Source organism: Dermochelys coriacea, chromosome 1 (assembly GCF_009764565.3).
Source record: "Dermochelys coriacea isolate rDerCor1 chromosome 1, rDerCor1.pri.v4, whole genome shotgun sequence".
NCBI classification, from domain to species: Eukaryota; Metazoa; Chordata; order Testudines; family Dermochelyidae; genus Dermochelys; species Dermochelys coriacea.
Genome location: NC_050068.2, coordinates 199,086,711 through 199,104,071, shown reverse-complemented (window position 1 = coordinate 199,104,071; position 17,361 = coordinate 199,086,711). Strand labels below are relative to the sequence as shown.

Sequence of the window (17,361 nt, the reverse complement as noted above, 5' to 3'; positions counted from 1 at the left end):
GGGGAAAAAAAAATCAGCTAATGAAACCAACTTGTCCCAGAGAGAGCAAGGGAAGAATGTAGGGCAGATCTAGCCAATCTAGTCCTTGTGGTTACTGCCAAAGCTCAGAAACCCCCACTATCTAACATGCCTTGTTTTTGCTCCAGTTGCTGGGCTCCCCGCACTTAGGGCAATTAGATAGTATAATCTTCCCAGGAAAGCCTCCATCTAGAAGGGGCATCTTGTCTTAGAGTAATTTGCTCATAGCACTAGTTATGAAAATTAGACCTTCCTCCCTTTACAGCATCAGCCAATATGTAGCAAATCCTATACGTTTATTGCCAACCCCAAGTGATCAAAAAAAATGAGTCAGCTGCTAAATATCAGGAGTGGCATAAAAGTCACAGAAGTTGGGTTCTTTTTATTGGCATTCTGGTTTCTGAACCTTAGAATTACATTCTGTTCATGGTTTCAAGCTTTTCTCTGAAAGCAGAAAGCGGAGATTCTCCAGTAATCACTTGCCCCCAAGAGCCGGGGCTTTAAGAAAACCACCAAATATCATAAGCTTGATGATAAAATTGCAAGGGCTAACAGAGAACTCGACTTGTGCTTACCATGGCACTCGCACTCCTATTTGTGAATAGGATTAGAATAGATTGTTTAGTACACTAAAAAGTACCTGTGCTCTTTCACCATCAGAAACCAGTGACACCAACACATTTGCAGCTCTAGCCACTTTATTCAGTTTCACAGTAGTGTCAAATGACAAGTCAAATAGCAAACAGAAGAAAGCTGCAAACACCATCTTGCTAAAACAAAGAGGGCACATTTTTCAGATTTGGGTTTCTAAAAATAGCTTAAAAAAATGGCCTGATATTCAAAGATTCTGAGCACCTTTGAAAGTCAGTCCACTTGGGGTTTGCCCATTGATTTAATTTTAACTGAATTAGTAAACCAGGTTAACTAGTGCAAGTCTCTATGTGGACATTCATACCCGGTTTAAATTTGTCAGTGCAAACTAAGTTACTATAAGCAAGGTTGAAGTAAATATAATAGTGCCACACAAAGATACACCAGTTTAACTAAGTTGGTTTAAGATCAGACCTGTAGTTAAACAGGTGCAGCTTTGTTTAGACCAAACTACCTTAGATACCTGGACCTGGAAAGGGTGAGATTCTGTCACTTGTTCATACTGAGTAATGCCTTACTCTTCAAGTAGTCCCTCTGACATGAATGGAGTTACTCAAGGAGTAAGGTACTATTCCACATAATCAAGGGCTGGGGAGAGAGGGGGTTTGAATACATCCTGGATTTCAGTGCTTAACTTTAGACACCCACATTTAACAATGTTGGATGTTCTTCTGAGAGCGTAGCACGTCACAGCTTCCCACCTTTAGTAAGTGTTCTCTACAATCTTTGCCACCATCCCCTAAAGGCCTCAGATTCAGCAGCTAGTGAAGGACACTATCTCAGAAGTACATTCATGTAAATAAAACCTAGTGTAAAAATTAGTATATAGATGGATTTCCTCCTCTTTTGGGTCAGCACTTTGCTTAAACATATGTTTTGCTCTATTTTAATGGAAAGATGAATTTTAATACATCTTAGAGGATTTTTGATCTATAAAGCACATTGATAAAACACTTTTTACACTGCAGTCTTGATGGTTGGGATATGATTAAAGTAAAAACACCTTCCTTAAAATGTATGGCTTCACTATTTTGTCTGTGCAGTCTGTCTTTAACATAGCTCTACTTGGTAGGTCTGAATAAAGGCAAGGGAGCTAATCTTCCCTAGTTAGCCCAGAGTAAAATGTTTCGTACCTGCTTTCAGTGGATTTTTGATGTGTTTTTTAAAGTAACCACCACTCCATGGAATTGCATTTGTCTAATACATTTTTAGGAACGCAGGGCCAGATTTTAAAAAGTTATTTGGGTACCCAATCCAATTGTGTGCCTAACTCCCACTGAGGTCAATGGGAGTTAGGCACCAAAATACTTTTAAAAATCTGTCCCTTAGTGGAAAACTAACTGATATAAAGTATTTGAAACTGGATTTAAAAAGAGGTTTAATATGCACCAGAATAGAAACACTCATTTAACTATGAAACAAATAAGAACATTATTTTTAAAATGTTAAAATTTCCTGTGAATTTCCCAGCAGCAAGCAGTGTAATTTAGGGCACAATTCACCTTTAGCTTGGAAAACACTAATTCTTTAGGGGAACATTTTACAGTATATTATACCATTGTGTGTTTAGACAAATAGAAACAGTTACTGAACACATCGTTGGTCCTACTAATATCTCATGTACTCACCACAAGGCAACAGACAAAGATAAGCGTGCCAGCTAGTGAAACACTTCACCAACATGTAAGGATGACAAGTTTCAACATTTTTAAGGAACGTGATAAGAATATAAATCCAGACACTGAACTGCCAAGCAATGGCAGGTTGAGTGAAATGGTTGGTAAGACTTCATATTGTTTGCTTATAGTTGAGCATCCCCCTCATACTATTCATCAGTGCACCCAGTCTTTGGGATTGCGCAGGACTTCCAAGATTTCAGCTTCTCTGGACTCCTCTGGCGGCGTGTGCATGTATTGCCACCTGCGCACAACAAAGAGGGAATACAGCTATTAAAGTCTGGCTGGCTGGCTGGCCACCACTTGTCCAAAGCTGTGTTCTGACTGGATGTGGATGGCTGGGCCTTTCTGTGGCTGCATAGTCACGCACAACTGAAACTTCATCTCCAGTTAGGAATAGATATTCCTACGCCCATTATATTCAACGGATAAGGGGGGGAACCTTAGCTTTCAACTTCCCTCTTGCCCCAATACACCAAACTGCAGCATGTGGTCCTTTCTGCCACTGCTTAGCTCATTGTCTAGTGTCAAAGATAAATAAGGAGCTCTGCAGTAATCCAAGGTTAAAAATGAAGGTAAAATAGTCCACTGAGCAACAAGCTGCTGCTGAAATGGCAGGGAACCATAAAAGTGTATGGGGGGCTGTGGAAAAAATAGTTAAAGATATTCCAAACAGTAGAGAGTATTTAACCTTTTCCATTTTCTCATTCTTTTATTAAGAACTATTTTTCAGGTAGTGAAGGGAAGCAGTGTCCAAATACTTCAGCATATAAAATCAGTCCATCCCAGCAACAAGCTGGTTTCACAAAAGTAGGATTGGGGAGTGATATATGGTCTGCAGATATGTCTGAGGTACATTTCCTGCTGCCAATACCTGGCCAAGACTGGACAGCAGGAAAGAAAACAGTGATCTAGCATGTGAAAAACATGCAACTTTTCCCTTACCTGGCAGTCAGTGGCAGAGACATAAGAATGCTTTCAATCCTGGATCCTGGCGTTGCAAGGCCAAACTTTGTACCTCTATCATAAACAAGATTGAACTCCACATACCTGTGGGGGAATAACACAGACACAAAAAGTGTTAGCACAAAAACAAATTTATTGTCACATAGGTTGATGTTTGCAAGTAGCAGAAGGCTGCAAACAATAGTCTGTTTCAGTCTCCTTGACCCCGAAGACACCAGAACAAAGAGCACCAGTTTGGGGACCAGCTGTCCCACTGCAGCATATGTGTAGGAATGAATATGTACCCTTGTCCCCCTGTGAACAACAGGAAGCAGAGACTTTCACTGCACTCACAGGCATCACAAAACAAGAATGGGAGGTTTCCAAATAAGTCAAATGAATTCACTGTCAATTCAATGACTCAACAGTGAGCATCTACTCTATTCTTGAACAACTATTTGAGAGAATATTGGAACCAATCCTGCAAGCCACAGACTCAGTTCACTAATAAGCACAAAGGCAATGCACAATATGCTGTCTGGTTAAACTCTCAATAGAAACTCTTCACAGTTACAATCTGAAGCCATATTTTTGCCTCCTAAATAAGATACAAGATGGAGGCAGCAAAATCTTTAGCAAGGCTCCAGATGAAGTTTTCTAATGAAACAGCTACTTAATAAATTTACAGCCATCATGTTCTGGGCAACCTTTCTGTCCAAAGGGGCCACGTGCCCTTACAACACTGATCTTCCCAGCATGCAGTTCTTTACACAACAGGGGACATTTTCCAAAGGAGCTCATCCAGCTAGACTCCCTTTTGACTATTGTATGGATCTGTGGTGGCCCTGTCCTATAGCTAATAGGGAAAGGGTAAACAGTCTCCCTTTGAGAAAGACCTGCAGCTACTCAGCACTTATACAAGGATGCATAGGGCAGAGTCAGCTTCAGGGAATTATAAAATGCCCCGCATCCCCAGAACAGTGGCAGAGAGAGAGGCGCAGGGGATTTGGGAAAAGGAAGCTATATTGTCCAGTAACACCTGCCTCCCAACCCCACCCCAGCCCCCACTGCCAAAACTTGTCTGAACTCTGTCCAGGCTGTGCTGGGCTTGTCCTGCCAGAATTGCTGGGCTAAAACACCCACTCAAAATTCCAAGCATTGACCCCAAGAATGGCTATAGATAGAGATTTAAAAGGTAAAAGCTATATAAGACAAGAACTTCACTTTATGATTTAAAATACAGGAATGAGGTGCAAAAGTGGACACAACTCTTTTGTACAGAGTTAAGAAAGAAGGGAAGAAGGGAATTAAGATAAAACTTTAGTGGAAAGTATTCAAGACAGATTACAAAAAGCTCAATCCCCACCTAAATGCTAAAGCTCGGAGACACTTCCTGATGTACATGGTGTACTCCCTAAGTAGTGGGCAACATGCAGATTGGGACACCTGAAGCACTGTTGTGGCCCAGCTGTCTTTGTTATTGTTCTTTGCCTCAGCCCCTCAAATGGGAGAGTGCGAGGACCCTGCGTGGCACAAAAGCAGCCATTCTGCTTTCACTATCTTGCTCCAGCATTTACGGCACTGAAAAGAGCCCCTACAATTCAGAAGTGGCTATCTTAACAACCAGACACATTTAAGAGAGAGGGACAGCGAGGGAAAGGGCTCCTTATCTTCATGCAGAAGAGTGAAGATAACCTAGCGCAAGGCTCTGCAGGGAGATCAAACAGCAGCCTAGTAGGGCCTTGGCTGCAACCTAATGGAAACCCATTTTCCCACAACCCGCCAGAGATTGCCACAACCATTCTATGGGCCTGATCCTTTAATGCCCTGCTCATGTGAGTAGTCCCATTAAAGTAAGTGGGATTGCTCAGGTGAGTAAAGGCTGTAGGACAGGGACCTAAACTCAAATACAGTCTTATTCTTTTCTATATCTTCTATATTCCTTTACTGGTTCATTCACTTTCTTTGAAGAAAGGGAGGAAGCTGGACAATAAGAAATAGCAATACATGTTTTGAATAGAAATGGTGGAGTAAAAGGGTTGTTTTTCACCATGTAGAAGGAAGTAAGTACCACAGCAATTAATAATAGGATTACAGCTGACATTTACAGGGGATTCTCAGTCCCTTCAGATTTCTTATGCTACAGAGAATTTCTAAGTCAACAGAGAAGAAGTTTTGCCAGAGCAAGGTATTTAAGGAGTGCCATATAAGCAATAGCTCCTTTTCATTATGTATCTAGTGACAAAAGCCATTTGAAAGCCCACTACAGTATTATCCTGCAAGACATCTTGCCTCACTAAATTTCACTATTATAAAGATGGGCCTCTTCTAAGGTGAGAGAGAAATTAAAAAGGAAAGTTCTACATAAAGCACTTTATTACTTTTAAGAAATGCAGGAAATGGATGGCCAGATTTTTCCTACTCTGTATTCTTATTTACCATTGTCCCCATACTCACTTTATTACAGAACATTAAAACACAAGCACTATACCAGCAGGAATGGCCAATTTCCTCTTAGTTTAAAAACCTCATGTTTTAATAATAAGCATCATTGGCAGTGCTCAAGAGACTCTTTGAACTCTTGAGAGTTCCAAGGATTTCAGACTATGCAAAAGAAATCTCTTAAGGCAAAAAATACTTTATTCACTATGAAGAGTTCAATTTGTATTGGCAAAGAAGTATAGGACCCTATACTTCTAAAATGGAATTAGCCTGAAGACCTTGAAAAACAACCACCCTGAAAATCCTTCTTAAGTTGGTACAACTGCATTTTTTAGGTTTTCAAAATAAAACAAAAACAAAAAAACCCCATAACTTTGTGAATCTGCAAAGATTCAATGTGGGAATGTTACAAAAGAGTTCTTGGAAAAACTTTTCCAGACACATGCAAGTTTCCCTCGTGTCATGACATAGAGGAACCAGTCTCACTTTCTCCTCTTCCCCAACTCCACTATGTTACATTTTGTTTCTGCATTACTCACCTCCCTCTACGAAGCTGTTGCCACAACTTTTCCTCTGGTGTGAAAGAGTCATGGGAGTGTTTCTTCACAATGGGAACATAGCAAGGCACAATGGCTTTGGCACAACTCTGCACAAACTGAAATGCTTCTTCTTTTGAGGGAGAGTCCAGATCATCGAAGAATATGCCCCCAATCCCTCTTCGCTCTCCACGGTGCTTGATGTAAAAGTAATCATCACACCTGGAAGAAGCAACAACCAGATGTCAAGGCTAGTGCACTAAGTTCAGAGTAAAACAATCAAAACCCCAGACATTAGACTGGTGAAATGCAGATGAAAGGTCAAATCCTGCAAGATACTGAATGCCCTCTTCGCCCATTGACTTAAATGAAAGCTAAAGGTGCTCAGCACCATGTAGGACTAGGCTCTACATTAGCTGTCATTAAGGGTTAAATCATACTCTCAGTATAAAGAAGCATGAAACTGCTCATCTTGAAAAAAAAATCTGCTACTGCACATGTACGCACAAGCATAATAGCAGATTTTGAAATACGTGGCTATGTACGCAAACATTAGTCTTCCAGGGTATAAGTCCACACCTTTCACCTTACCAAGGAAACTGGGGGAAAGAAAAAAAAAAAAAAGTCTTACCAAGGTACATCTGACAGATCTCTGCAGCCCTTGTTTCCAGAACTGTATAAAAATTCATATTTTATTTTGTATAAGACTGCACACAAGTTTTTGCCATTTCACGTTCTCCCTAAAAAACCTCTCTCCTTTGCAATTTTACTAGTTCTTTTAAAAACACTTGAAAGATTCTCAAATTTTAGCAACATTTGCCCATGAAGGCAGGCCTAATTTCAAGTTTGAGACAGAATGAGAAAGTCTTAGTGTCAGGCTGTGCATTTTGAGACAAGAGGACAGCATTTCCTTTCCTGAGGGTTCCTCCAAGGAGATCCCGTCTCTCTCTCTCAGTACTAGAATCTCATAAGATCTGCCCAAAATGGCTGCTCTCAAGCAATAAAAACAAAAATATGTGGCCATACATGCATTGAGATGGAGGAGTTATTGTAAATTGAAAGACATTTCTCTTTTGCTGGGAGAATCAGCTTTTTATTCCAAGGTGGGTGCAGAGTGAAACTTGGGGAATGTCTACACTTACCTCTAGAGCGATTGATCCAGCAGGGGTTAATTTATTGTGTCTATTGAAGACGCGATAAATCGACCGCCGAGCGCTCTCCTGTCGACTCTGGTACTCCACCAGAGCAAGAGGCACAGGCAAAGTCGACGGGGGAGCGTCAGCTGTAAACCTACTGCAGTGAAGACACTGTGGTAAGTAGATCTAAGTACATCAACTTCAGCTACGTTATTCACATAGCTGAAGTTGTGTAATTTAGATTGATTCCCCCCCCCCCCCCCACACACACAATGTAGACCAGGCCTTAGAGAGTAGTGGGACAGTGTGTGAAACTCAACAGAAGAGCATAGAGTACAGTATAAACCTGATGAGACACTTAGGACAGAAATTAGCACAGCAAGTATAAGTGCGAGCTTTTCCATTTGAGAAAGTTGGGTTCGGGGCAGCATGTATGTCCCTAGACAACTGCTTCTTAAACCAAACAGTAGTGTTGGGCTGTTTGCATAGGAAGGAAGTGATTCATCTCCTCTCCTCATGGGAGGAGGAGTGTATTCCTCCCTGAAGCTGCCTTCTGAGTAAGGAACAAGGAAGTGCATGCTGATTCCACTAAATTCTCTCCTCCCCCCTGCATACATATACATCACTTGATAATGAGTAATGGTTGTACAGCCTTCCTTGTGGATATCTGTCAACGCTTTAAGCAGACATACCCCACACTACAGGCTATCCTCAACCTCTGTAGCTTGCTTGAATAGCTTTCTCATCTAGTAAAGGAACTGGAACAACCTGCACAGAAGCACTTAGATATAGCCTACTATACAAGAGATTCCTCGAAGATCATCATATAGACATTAACTAGCGTGCCTCCTAGATAACAGCAAAAATGAACTCACACCACCCACTTTATCTCTCATGCTCAGACAAAGGCTGGCAGCTTACAGAAAGAATTTATCCTTCCTCTGGATATCATAGCTTGTGGCAGATAAGACACTGGATGCAGAGCAGCAAGCAATCCATTATGCTTTAAGACTAAAGGGCGCCATCAGTTACGTCTTCCAAAGAAAGAGAGACAGTCAGTTTAAATCTACGTCTTTAAGTGATGCACAGCTGAACTTCCAATGCAGTTGTCATTGAAAGCTGCAGCTGTTTACAAAGCAGGATGTTCCCCTTGCATGCAGCAAAGACAAACTCCTTTCCCTCCTTGGCCCAAAAAAGCACCCTAATTAGTTCTGAGTAATATAATTTAGCCCAGTAATTGGCTACTTTGTCTGACAGCGAAGACACTGGGGTGGGATTTTCAAAAGTGCAGTGCTAGCCCAACTGATCCCACTGAAGTCAATAGGAGTTTTACTACAGATTTCCGTGAGAGCAGAGTTAAACTACCTCCGAGTTCTTTTGACAATTGCACCCGAGGGTCTTGCCCCAACGAGGAAGAGGAATTGTTTAGGAAGGGCTAACAAGGTACAGGATATCTGGGAGCGGAGGGATGAAAAGAGAAGTAAGTTTCTTAGCTTGAACCATAAATAAAATGTTTCTCACCAGAGAGCTCTGTGGAATAGTCTCCCAGGGGAAGGCATGAAAGCCCAGCTGCTTGACACATTCACAAAAGAGATTAAATCGGACAAGGCACTTTTGGTCTGCAATCCTCCATTGACAGGGAACAAACAAGGTAAACCAACAGGTCTTTTGCAGCACTGAATGTCTAAAATTAAGATGCCACATTGTGGCTCCTCACATCTAATACTATTTCATAAAAACTAGAAGAAAGTTGTCTACGGTTTTGCTTTCTGACATTCCCTCCTTCCTGTAGGCCTGCCAATAGCTGTATCTCCGGCTACTTTCCTCCATCCCTTCCTCCAAAAAAAAAAAATACAAAATAAATAAAAATATGCTTGAGTAGTGTTGTGTTACAAGGAGATATATAGATGGTCTTGTAATTAGGGCACTGGAATGAAGGTTTAGGTTTAATTGCTTAATATTTATAATGTGCTTTGAGATGCTCATATGGAAGGCAGTAGGCATGACTGAAAGGCATTGTTATCAATAAATAAAGCATTTGACAATTTCACTCATGTATAATTACAATTGGGAATGCTTTTGCAACAGAGGGTGAGTGTGTTCTTTAGAGTTATATCAGCTAAACCCTGCACAAGTTACATGTGTCAGACATTGTGCCATATTGTACAGTATTATTTATTAAGAGATAGGTTAGCAACAAGTAATATTATGAAAACAGAGCAGTTAAAAACATTATTAGTGCAAACAGTCCATATCATAGTAGAGAACTCTCTTTTCAATGAAGAGCAGCAAGCGAATTAGCTTGTGATTCTACAGCAGTGGCTCCCTTCAGAGGATCTCAGTTCTTTTCAGGGTGTAATAAGTTAACCCTTACCATCTATCTCACAGGGGCATTTATTATTTTCCTCCATTTTACCAATGGGAAAAAATGAGACACACAGATGTTAAGTTACTTGCCCAAGCTGACACAGGAGATCTGTGGCAGGGACAGGGATATGGGGTCACACAGCAACTCTGGAAAACAGGCTACAAATATCTACTTATGAGCCCAATTTTAGACGCTCAAATTTGAGATTTTTGTCCCACATGAATAATGGAGATCTCCAAGTGCTTTACAAACATATCGGGCCAAATTTTACCCATATACACATTGGCAGCTCCAGCAGAGGTTCCCTGGGAGCTGTTCATATACATCTCAGAGGGCAGAACATGGCCCTGATAAACCAGACTAATTATATACACCACTCTCAGATGCTTAACCAAGATTCCCAATAACTTTGTGAGGTGAGCGAATGACCAACTTAAAGCAACAGCATTAGCACGGCCTGTTGTGCGATACCTCTTCCTTCCCACAAATTAAAAAATATATATATCTAACCCAAAGTAAACAATTCAAGTACATCTCCCCACACATACCACTTCTTATACTTGGGGTACAGTTCTGGATTATGCTGATCACAAGCTTCCTTCAGAGTTTTGTGAAAATGAACAGCATCCTCTTCATTCAAGTAAGTTGGAGTCAGGTCTGTTCCACCACCAAACCACCACTGCTTAGTGCCTACAGAAGACAGACATGCAACAACTGCTTTATTTCCAAACATAAATCATATACAACGGTAGGTGTCAGATACCAACTAACAATTGCAACTACTTTCAAACATTAAATTCAAGAGTACCTAAAAGTAGACTGTAAATGCTTAGTTTAAACTAATATTATATGGGTGAAAATGACTCATGAATCCTGACAATATTAAATAAACCTCCAAGCAGTAAAGTTACTATATCACTTGCCCTGACTACTGCCCATTCTCATGTGGTATCAATTACACAAGGTTAGTCTTTTTTAGTTATTACCCTGAATGGGCTTACAAAAATATTTCTCTCGGGTTTGTAATGATAGTCAGGAGCCATTACAGTATATTAGTTTAAGTTAACCCTGCAGCAGGAAGATAGCAGGGAAACGAATCAATTCCTCTAAAAAGTTGTTTTGTAAATTGTGGTCCATGAACCACTGGTGACTGGTCACATGGTGTCGCTCCTCCTTGTGTTCTATTGATAAATTTAATTAAAATAAAAGTTAAAAATAACCTCAGTACTTTCCTAATATTAGTTCTGCCATGAAAGCAATTGATGTAGTCGCAACAAGGAAATTATGGGACAGGGAGGGGAGGGAAAATAGGTGGCATGATACTGAATGGAGAGGTGGTCTCCATGAGACACATTGCATTAAGATGAGGTCCACATCTGGAAACCCCTGCTCTACAAGGCAGTAAGTTTCCTCTATATCTATCTATCTCCAGGCAGATAAAAGTTAGGGCAGAAGAATTTTATATGAAATGAGGTTTATTTACAGAAGTGGCAGGAGGCAGAGCTTGTTTATATATATGTACAAGCTCTAATTCCTGCCATTTCTGTGAATAAACCTCATTTCATATAGAATTCTTCTGCCATGACTTATCTGTCTGGATATTTTAGAGTGCAGTGTCACATTTCAACATTTTCCATGCCCACGGTTTTTAAAACACAGAGAAGGACAAAATCAGTCTGGTCTGCAGTGATCAATCATGGAAAAGTATCTAGGAGATTACTGGCATTTATCCAAGTATTTATGTTTCATTGCAGTTTATTGACATAAACAATTATAACATGTACATTATATAACCACATTAGTCAGAAGCACTTTACAAACAGTAATTAAGTTGCAAAAACCTGCAAGATAGATACAACTATTTTACAGATGCATAAACAAAAGTTCAGAGGTTAAGTGACTTACTCAATGCTACACAACAAATTTGTGGCATAGCTGGAAACAGAATTAGAAGGGTTCGTAATCCTGTGCTTTACCCAGTAAGTCATGTTCCATCCTTAAAGTTTGACTCCATATTTGTACACACTCCAGACCATTATAAATCTTACCATCTGCTTCCTCAATTTCAAAGTATCTGTAGTTGAAGTGTATAGTTGGAACATGAGGATTCTTTGGATGGATAACAGAGCTTACACCCATGGCACAAAAAGGCAATTTACCTAGACAGCAACACATACATAAAAAGCAGTAGTTAAGAACAGGAACAATTTACATGCAGCACCTTTTATCCTGAAGGCGTCCAAACTATGGCTCCAATTCTGCAACTGGCTCTGCATGGTGCGTCATTGAAGTCAGCATGTCTACTAGACGGGTCTGACCACAGGAGCTAGCTGAAGAATCAAGATCTAATCTAGTGAATGCTGAAATGCAGTGCACAAGCACAATACCAGCTCTTGCAATTTTCTCCTCCAAACAAACAGCAACATTAGGAATTTGAGAAATGCAAAGCAAGCTCAAGTTATCAACAGTGAGCTGTCATTTATGAGTGTATTTATGGTCAGAAAAGAGACCGAAAAATAGCAGTGTAAATCCTTACCAGCTTGCTCCGGGTGCATCTTCCAAGTTATGCTGGCTTACTGCAGTGACAAAGAAGTATTACTAAGACCGCATGGAAACCAGGAGAAACTGGGTTCTACTCTGCCTTCTGTTTCAACAACAGAACAACTCAACAAGTTCTAATTGACTTGGGGGAGGGGAGGAGTTCCCTTTAGTTCCCTTGGAAAACCAGAAACCTAAATTGTACTTTTGTACTGGGGTTGTGTGTAATGGAACAAGATTTTTATTCATGAACAAATATGAGATGAAGGCACAATATGGAATACTATGGCATTTTTACTGGATCCTTTTTTGACTTGAACGACACTTCAGTGTTACTGCAAGGCTAATAGGAGCAAAGAGTTAAAAAAAAAAAATCTTCCGGCAAACATAACATGCCATCCTATTAATGAACGCTGTTTTCACCTTGAGGTTGTTTTAATAGTCCACATACCCTTTCCTCTTTAATCTGGATTTTGTAATTGCTCAAACAAATTTGCCTGCACCTCTTTTGTCCTCAAGATAGAGCAACAAGACAGGAGATGAAACTTATTTTGATATTCAAATCTTTGGAGATTTGAAAGCTTCCTAGGTGGGTGTTCATGTTTAGAACCTGTCAAGAATGCTATAGGAAGAGTTGAAGAGCACTGAGAAGAGAAACAATTTAATTCAGAAACGTGGCCTTCTTCAACATCTGTTTGAATAGGGTAAGGCAGTTTATAAAAACATAGATAAGAGAAGTCTGGACTTATTTGTCTTCAACACAATAATTCAGTAACACTGAAGATTCAATGAGGTTTTAAGTAGCATGTTTTACCATTTTTGGTCTTCATAGTTTTCCCTCTGCTTCTCATCTGTTGTACTGCTTCCTCAGAAAGATGCCCAGAAACTACAGAAACATTGACGCCTGCTTTCTCAAAGACGTTACCATCCTGGAGCACGCAACTGATACCACCACCACCTGTTAAACACAAGCCCAGGAAAGTTTTGGTCTCAGAAGCATCTTATCCTGCTAATTCTTAACACTGACTAATAGAGTACAGGTGACCATTAGATCTTCAAGAGCCATCTTGACTCCTTTGCTTACCTTGAATAACTACAAATGATGTTGATGATGATAAAATTATCTAGTTCTTTTACAAATCCACCTTTATTATTTGACAATCACCTCTTAAAGCAGTGAATTTTACAGGCTGACCGTAGATTGTGTGAAGTACCTAGAGAGCCCATATATTCTGTCACTGGAAACACAGACAAGTCTGGAGTTACTAGAACCTGGCTAGAAACAAAACTATAAACCAGAATCACTTGCAACTGTGAGTAGAAACAAACAGCCAGATTTTGACTTCAGATGTGCAGCAGAGTTTTTGCCATAAAAAACCCTCCCGATGACCCAAGTTACATAAGTGGCAAGACTAAACGGTCAGCTTAAGTACCATTAGTAGTCTCTTCTGAATCTGAATTTGTTTTAAGCAGTTCCACATCTCCAAAGTGAAACCAAAGACTGTAATTAATACCACACTTCATTCTCAGTCATTCATTGTCACTCATTAAGGGACACATTTTGTCAAAACTTCTCATTTTAAAATACTATGATTGCTCCAAATCATTTAGAAGCCTTGAAAAATCCATTCTCATTCTCCCACTTGTCAGCAGTAATAGTGAAATATTCCCTGGCAAGTACGGGGGCTTGTACAGAACTTAGTTTCATTTAAAACAAAAATCTAGGTCTTATGATTGTGAAGCCAATTTGTGAAACGTAAGGAGAATTCAGGAAGATTATACTTGACTTTCAGACAGCTTTTTTGCTTCCACAGCTATTCATAACTTTCCTAAGCAGCAGTAGTGTTTGAATAAGAAGGCTCCATTCAGATTCTCTGCTGCTATTCAGAACCCTGAATGGAATAACAAAACTGTCACAAACCATGACAGTTTCACACTTCATCAGATGAAGTGAGCTGTAGCTCACGAAAGCTTATGCTCTAATAAATTTGTTAGTCTCTAAGGTGCCACAAGTCCTCCTTTTCTTTTTGCGAATACAGATTAACACGGCTGCTACTCTGAAACCTGTCACTGCTGCTTGGGAAAGCAATGAGTAACCATATATGCAAGTACTGGAGTTGTTCAGGAGAAAGGGAGTAGGAAGAAAGGTTTCTTTTGAATCCTCCTTTCTTCCTACCCTCAACAGTCAGGAGGCTACTGAGAAGGCGTAAGTCTGGAGAGGGGGAAGAAAAAAAAAAAAAAGGATGGAAAAACAACAACTTCTTGCAATTAAAGGAAGAGGGATCTTCACATTTATCAGACATCTACTAATCAAAGGCAGATATAGAAGTTAGAGGTCCCCCCGTCAAGCAGGGTACATGGAAAGCATCCTGGTAGAAATCCCAGCAACCCTTCTCTTCCCTGGAGCTGGAGAGGACTGGGGGTAGAGCCAGATTTCTCACTAATACCTTTATTTTAGACTCACTGTTAGGGCCTAGCCTTCTTTTGTACAGTAGGTTGTTTTTCTACGTAGCATGCATGAGTCTGGTAAATTTTTCAAGCCTTAACCATTTATATCCTCCCTTTTAGAATGTGTGTGTGACTGTGAGAAATGCCCAGAATTTATGCCTTGGAAAGTAGAGGAAGAAATGTCATATCTACAAGAAAAGTATCATTATAAAACAGAATCTGTCCATACATCAAACAACTCTACCCTGCTTAGCAACAACTGAAGACTGTAATATTTTACAAGAGAGTTACTCAACTGCTTTTTGGCTTAACACAACACATTTTGTTTTACACTAGGCAGGAAGCGATTGCTTAATTGCTAGAGACACAAAGACCTGTTCCTTAGGAATTCCTTATTTATTTTCAGGGTGCAGCAGAGCTCTGATTTTGGAAAGGAAAGAGGCAAGAGGAAGGGTCAATCAGATACAACATTTCTCCACCAAATGCATCCGATGAAGTGAGCTGTAGCTCACGAAAGCTTATGCTCTAATAAATTTGTTAGTCTCTAAGGTGCCACAAGTACTCCTTTTCTTTTTGCGAACATTTCTCCAGATGATGCACACATGAGCATGCCTCCTTTTGGCACCCCTCTTTTTCTTTGAGCAGTGGTAATGTGATGGGCGGATCTGTTCCTGACCGATCAAATGATTAACACCGGGAGGATCCGCTTCCCACCCCGCTCATGTGCAGAAGAGAAACAATCCCCTCCGGTATCTTAGCGGTCGGGCACGATCTACCCAGGGTGAGGCTTCGCCGTGGGCTTGAGGTCTGATCGCCCACCTGTCAACTTGTTGTTATACCCGGAGTACGTGCGGCCGGGCACAGACACCCTGTAAGGATCCTCCGGTCCACCCACCGTGCGTGCAACTCACCCCCCAGGTGCGCGCAGCCAGACTCCCACTCCGGGCCCTGCACCCTCGCCCCCGCGGCTCGTCACCTTCTTTCCTCTCCCACCGGTCCACGGTGAAGGCGGCGCCGCGATCCACCTGGGCCAGGGCGCGGCACACCTGGCTCTGGGTCTCCATGATCAGCAACTCCATGCGGCCCCGCATATCCCGGCGCCGGCCCCGCAGCTCCCGCAGCCCGCTCACCGGCGGGGCCATGAAACCCCCGCAGCGCCGGGACAGCTCGTCCTCGTCCTCGTCCTCCGCCGCCTCCCGCGACACCATCTCCGCCCGCCGCACCAGCCCCAGCCCGGCCAGCGCCGCCGCGGCCCCCGCCAGCCCGGCCAGCAGCGAGCGCCGCCCGGGCCGGCCCCCAGCCCCGCCGCCCGGGAGGCCCCAGGTGCCGGAGGAGGAGCTGAGCCCCCTGCGGGAGGCGGCGCGGCCCCAGGGGCAGCATGGACGCAGCGCGCCCCGGGCGCCCCCAGCCCCACGCAGCAGCAGGGACATGGCAGCGGCAGCCGCAGCCTCGCGCCGCCGGAGCGAGCCAGCCAGCCAGCAGCGCTCCGAGCGCGGCATGCCGGGAAATGTAGTTCCAGCGCCGGCCGCTCCCGCCGCCCAGGGCGCGGCCCCGCACTACAGCTCCCAGCGGCGGCGGGGCACCCGAGAACGACGGGGCGGGGCCTCTCGCTCGCGCGCGACACGGGCCGAGGGGGTGGGCGCAGCGCCCGGCTGCAAGGGGCGTCTGAAGCTGGCGGGTGCTGCAGGGTTTGCAGCAGAGGGGCTGCGTAATAAGGCGCGTCCGGTGTCATCCCCAGGGGGGCGCCCCCTTTGTCCCCGGCAGCGGGGCTGCGGAGTGCAGTAATCCCCACGGAACCGCTTGGTGCCTAGGACGTGGGTGCAGGGCAGGGGGTCAATCCCCCAACTACCCGACGGTTGCGGCCCAAGGCAGGGCTGTTGTAGCGTTTACATTAATGACTATTGATCTCACCTGCGAGGTGACAACTGGTCCCCTGAAGACTTGGAGGCTGCGGAAAAGCGGCCCTTGAGATCAGATCCGGAGCATGCCCCCTGACCAAAACTGATGCTAGGCTAACTGAATGGCTCCTCCAACCCTCTGTGGGATAACACTCTCGGAAGTCCACAGCAGAGCTTTATAATGTATCTTACAAACAAATCAACTGATCAGAGAAAGCCGACTGTCAATGGCTGGTTTCAGAGTAGCAGCCGTGTTAGTCTGTATTCGCAAAAAGAAAAGGAGGACTTGTGGCACCTTAGCGACTAACAAATTTATTAGAGCATAAGCTTTCGTGAGCTACAGCTCACTTCATCGGATGCATTTGGTGGAAAAAACAGAGGGGAGATTGATATACGCACACAGAGAGCATGAAACAATGGGTTTATCATACACACTGTAAGGAGAGTGATCACTTAAGATAAGCCATCACCAGCAGCGGGAGGGGGGGGAGGAAAGGAGGAAAACCTTTCATGGTGACAAGCAAGGTAGGCTAATTCCAGCAGTTAACAAGAATATCTGAAAATAACAGAACGCCACTAGCCATCACCTTCAGCCCCCAACTAAAACCTCTCCAATGCATCATCAAGGATCTTCAACCTATCCTGAAGGACGACCCATCACTCTCACAGATCTTGGGAGACAGGCCAGTCCTTGCTTACAGACAG

The 17,361-nt window shown here is 42.8% G+C and overlaps 1 protein-coding gene across 1 annotated transcript; it reads right to left on the bottom strand.

Annotated features, from left to right (window-relative positions):
• Positions 1 to 698: 698 nt before the first annotated feature.
• Positions 699 to 16,505, bottom strand: CPOX (coproporphyrinogen oxidase). The gene is given in 8 exon segments (XM_038403187.1): positions 699 to 2,589; positions 3,291 to 3,395; positions 6,272 to 6,490; positions 10,321 to 10,462; positions 11,821 to 11,931; positions 13,125 to 13,268; positions 15,735 to 16,277; positions 16,280 to 16,505. Coding segments are annotated over 8 exon segments (1,563 nt in total). The 5' UTR covers positions 16,491 to 16,505; the 3' UTR covers positions 699 to 2,501.
• Between the last annotated feature and the right edge of the window lie 856 nt (positions 16,506 to 17,361).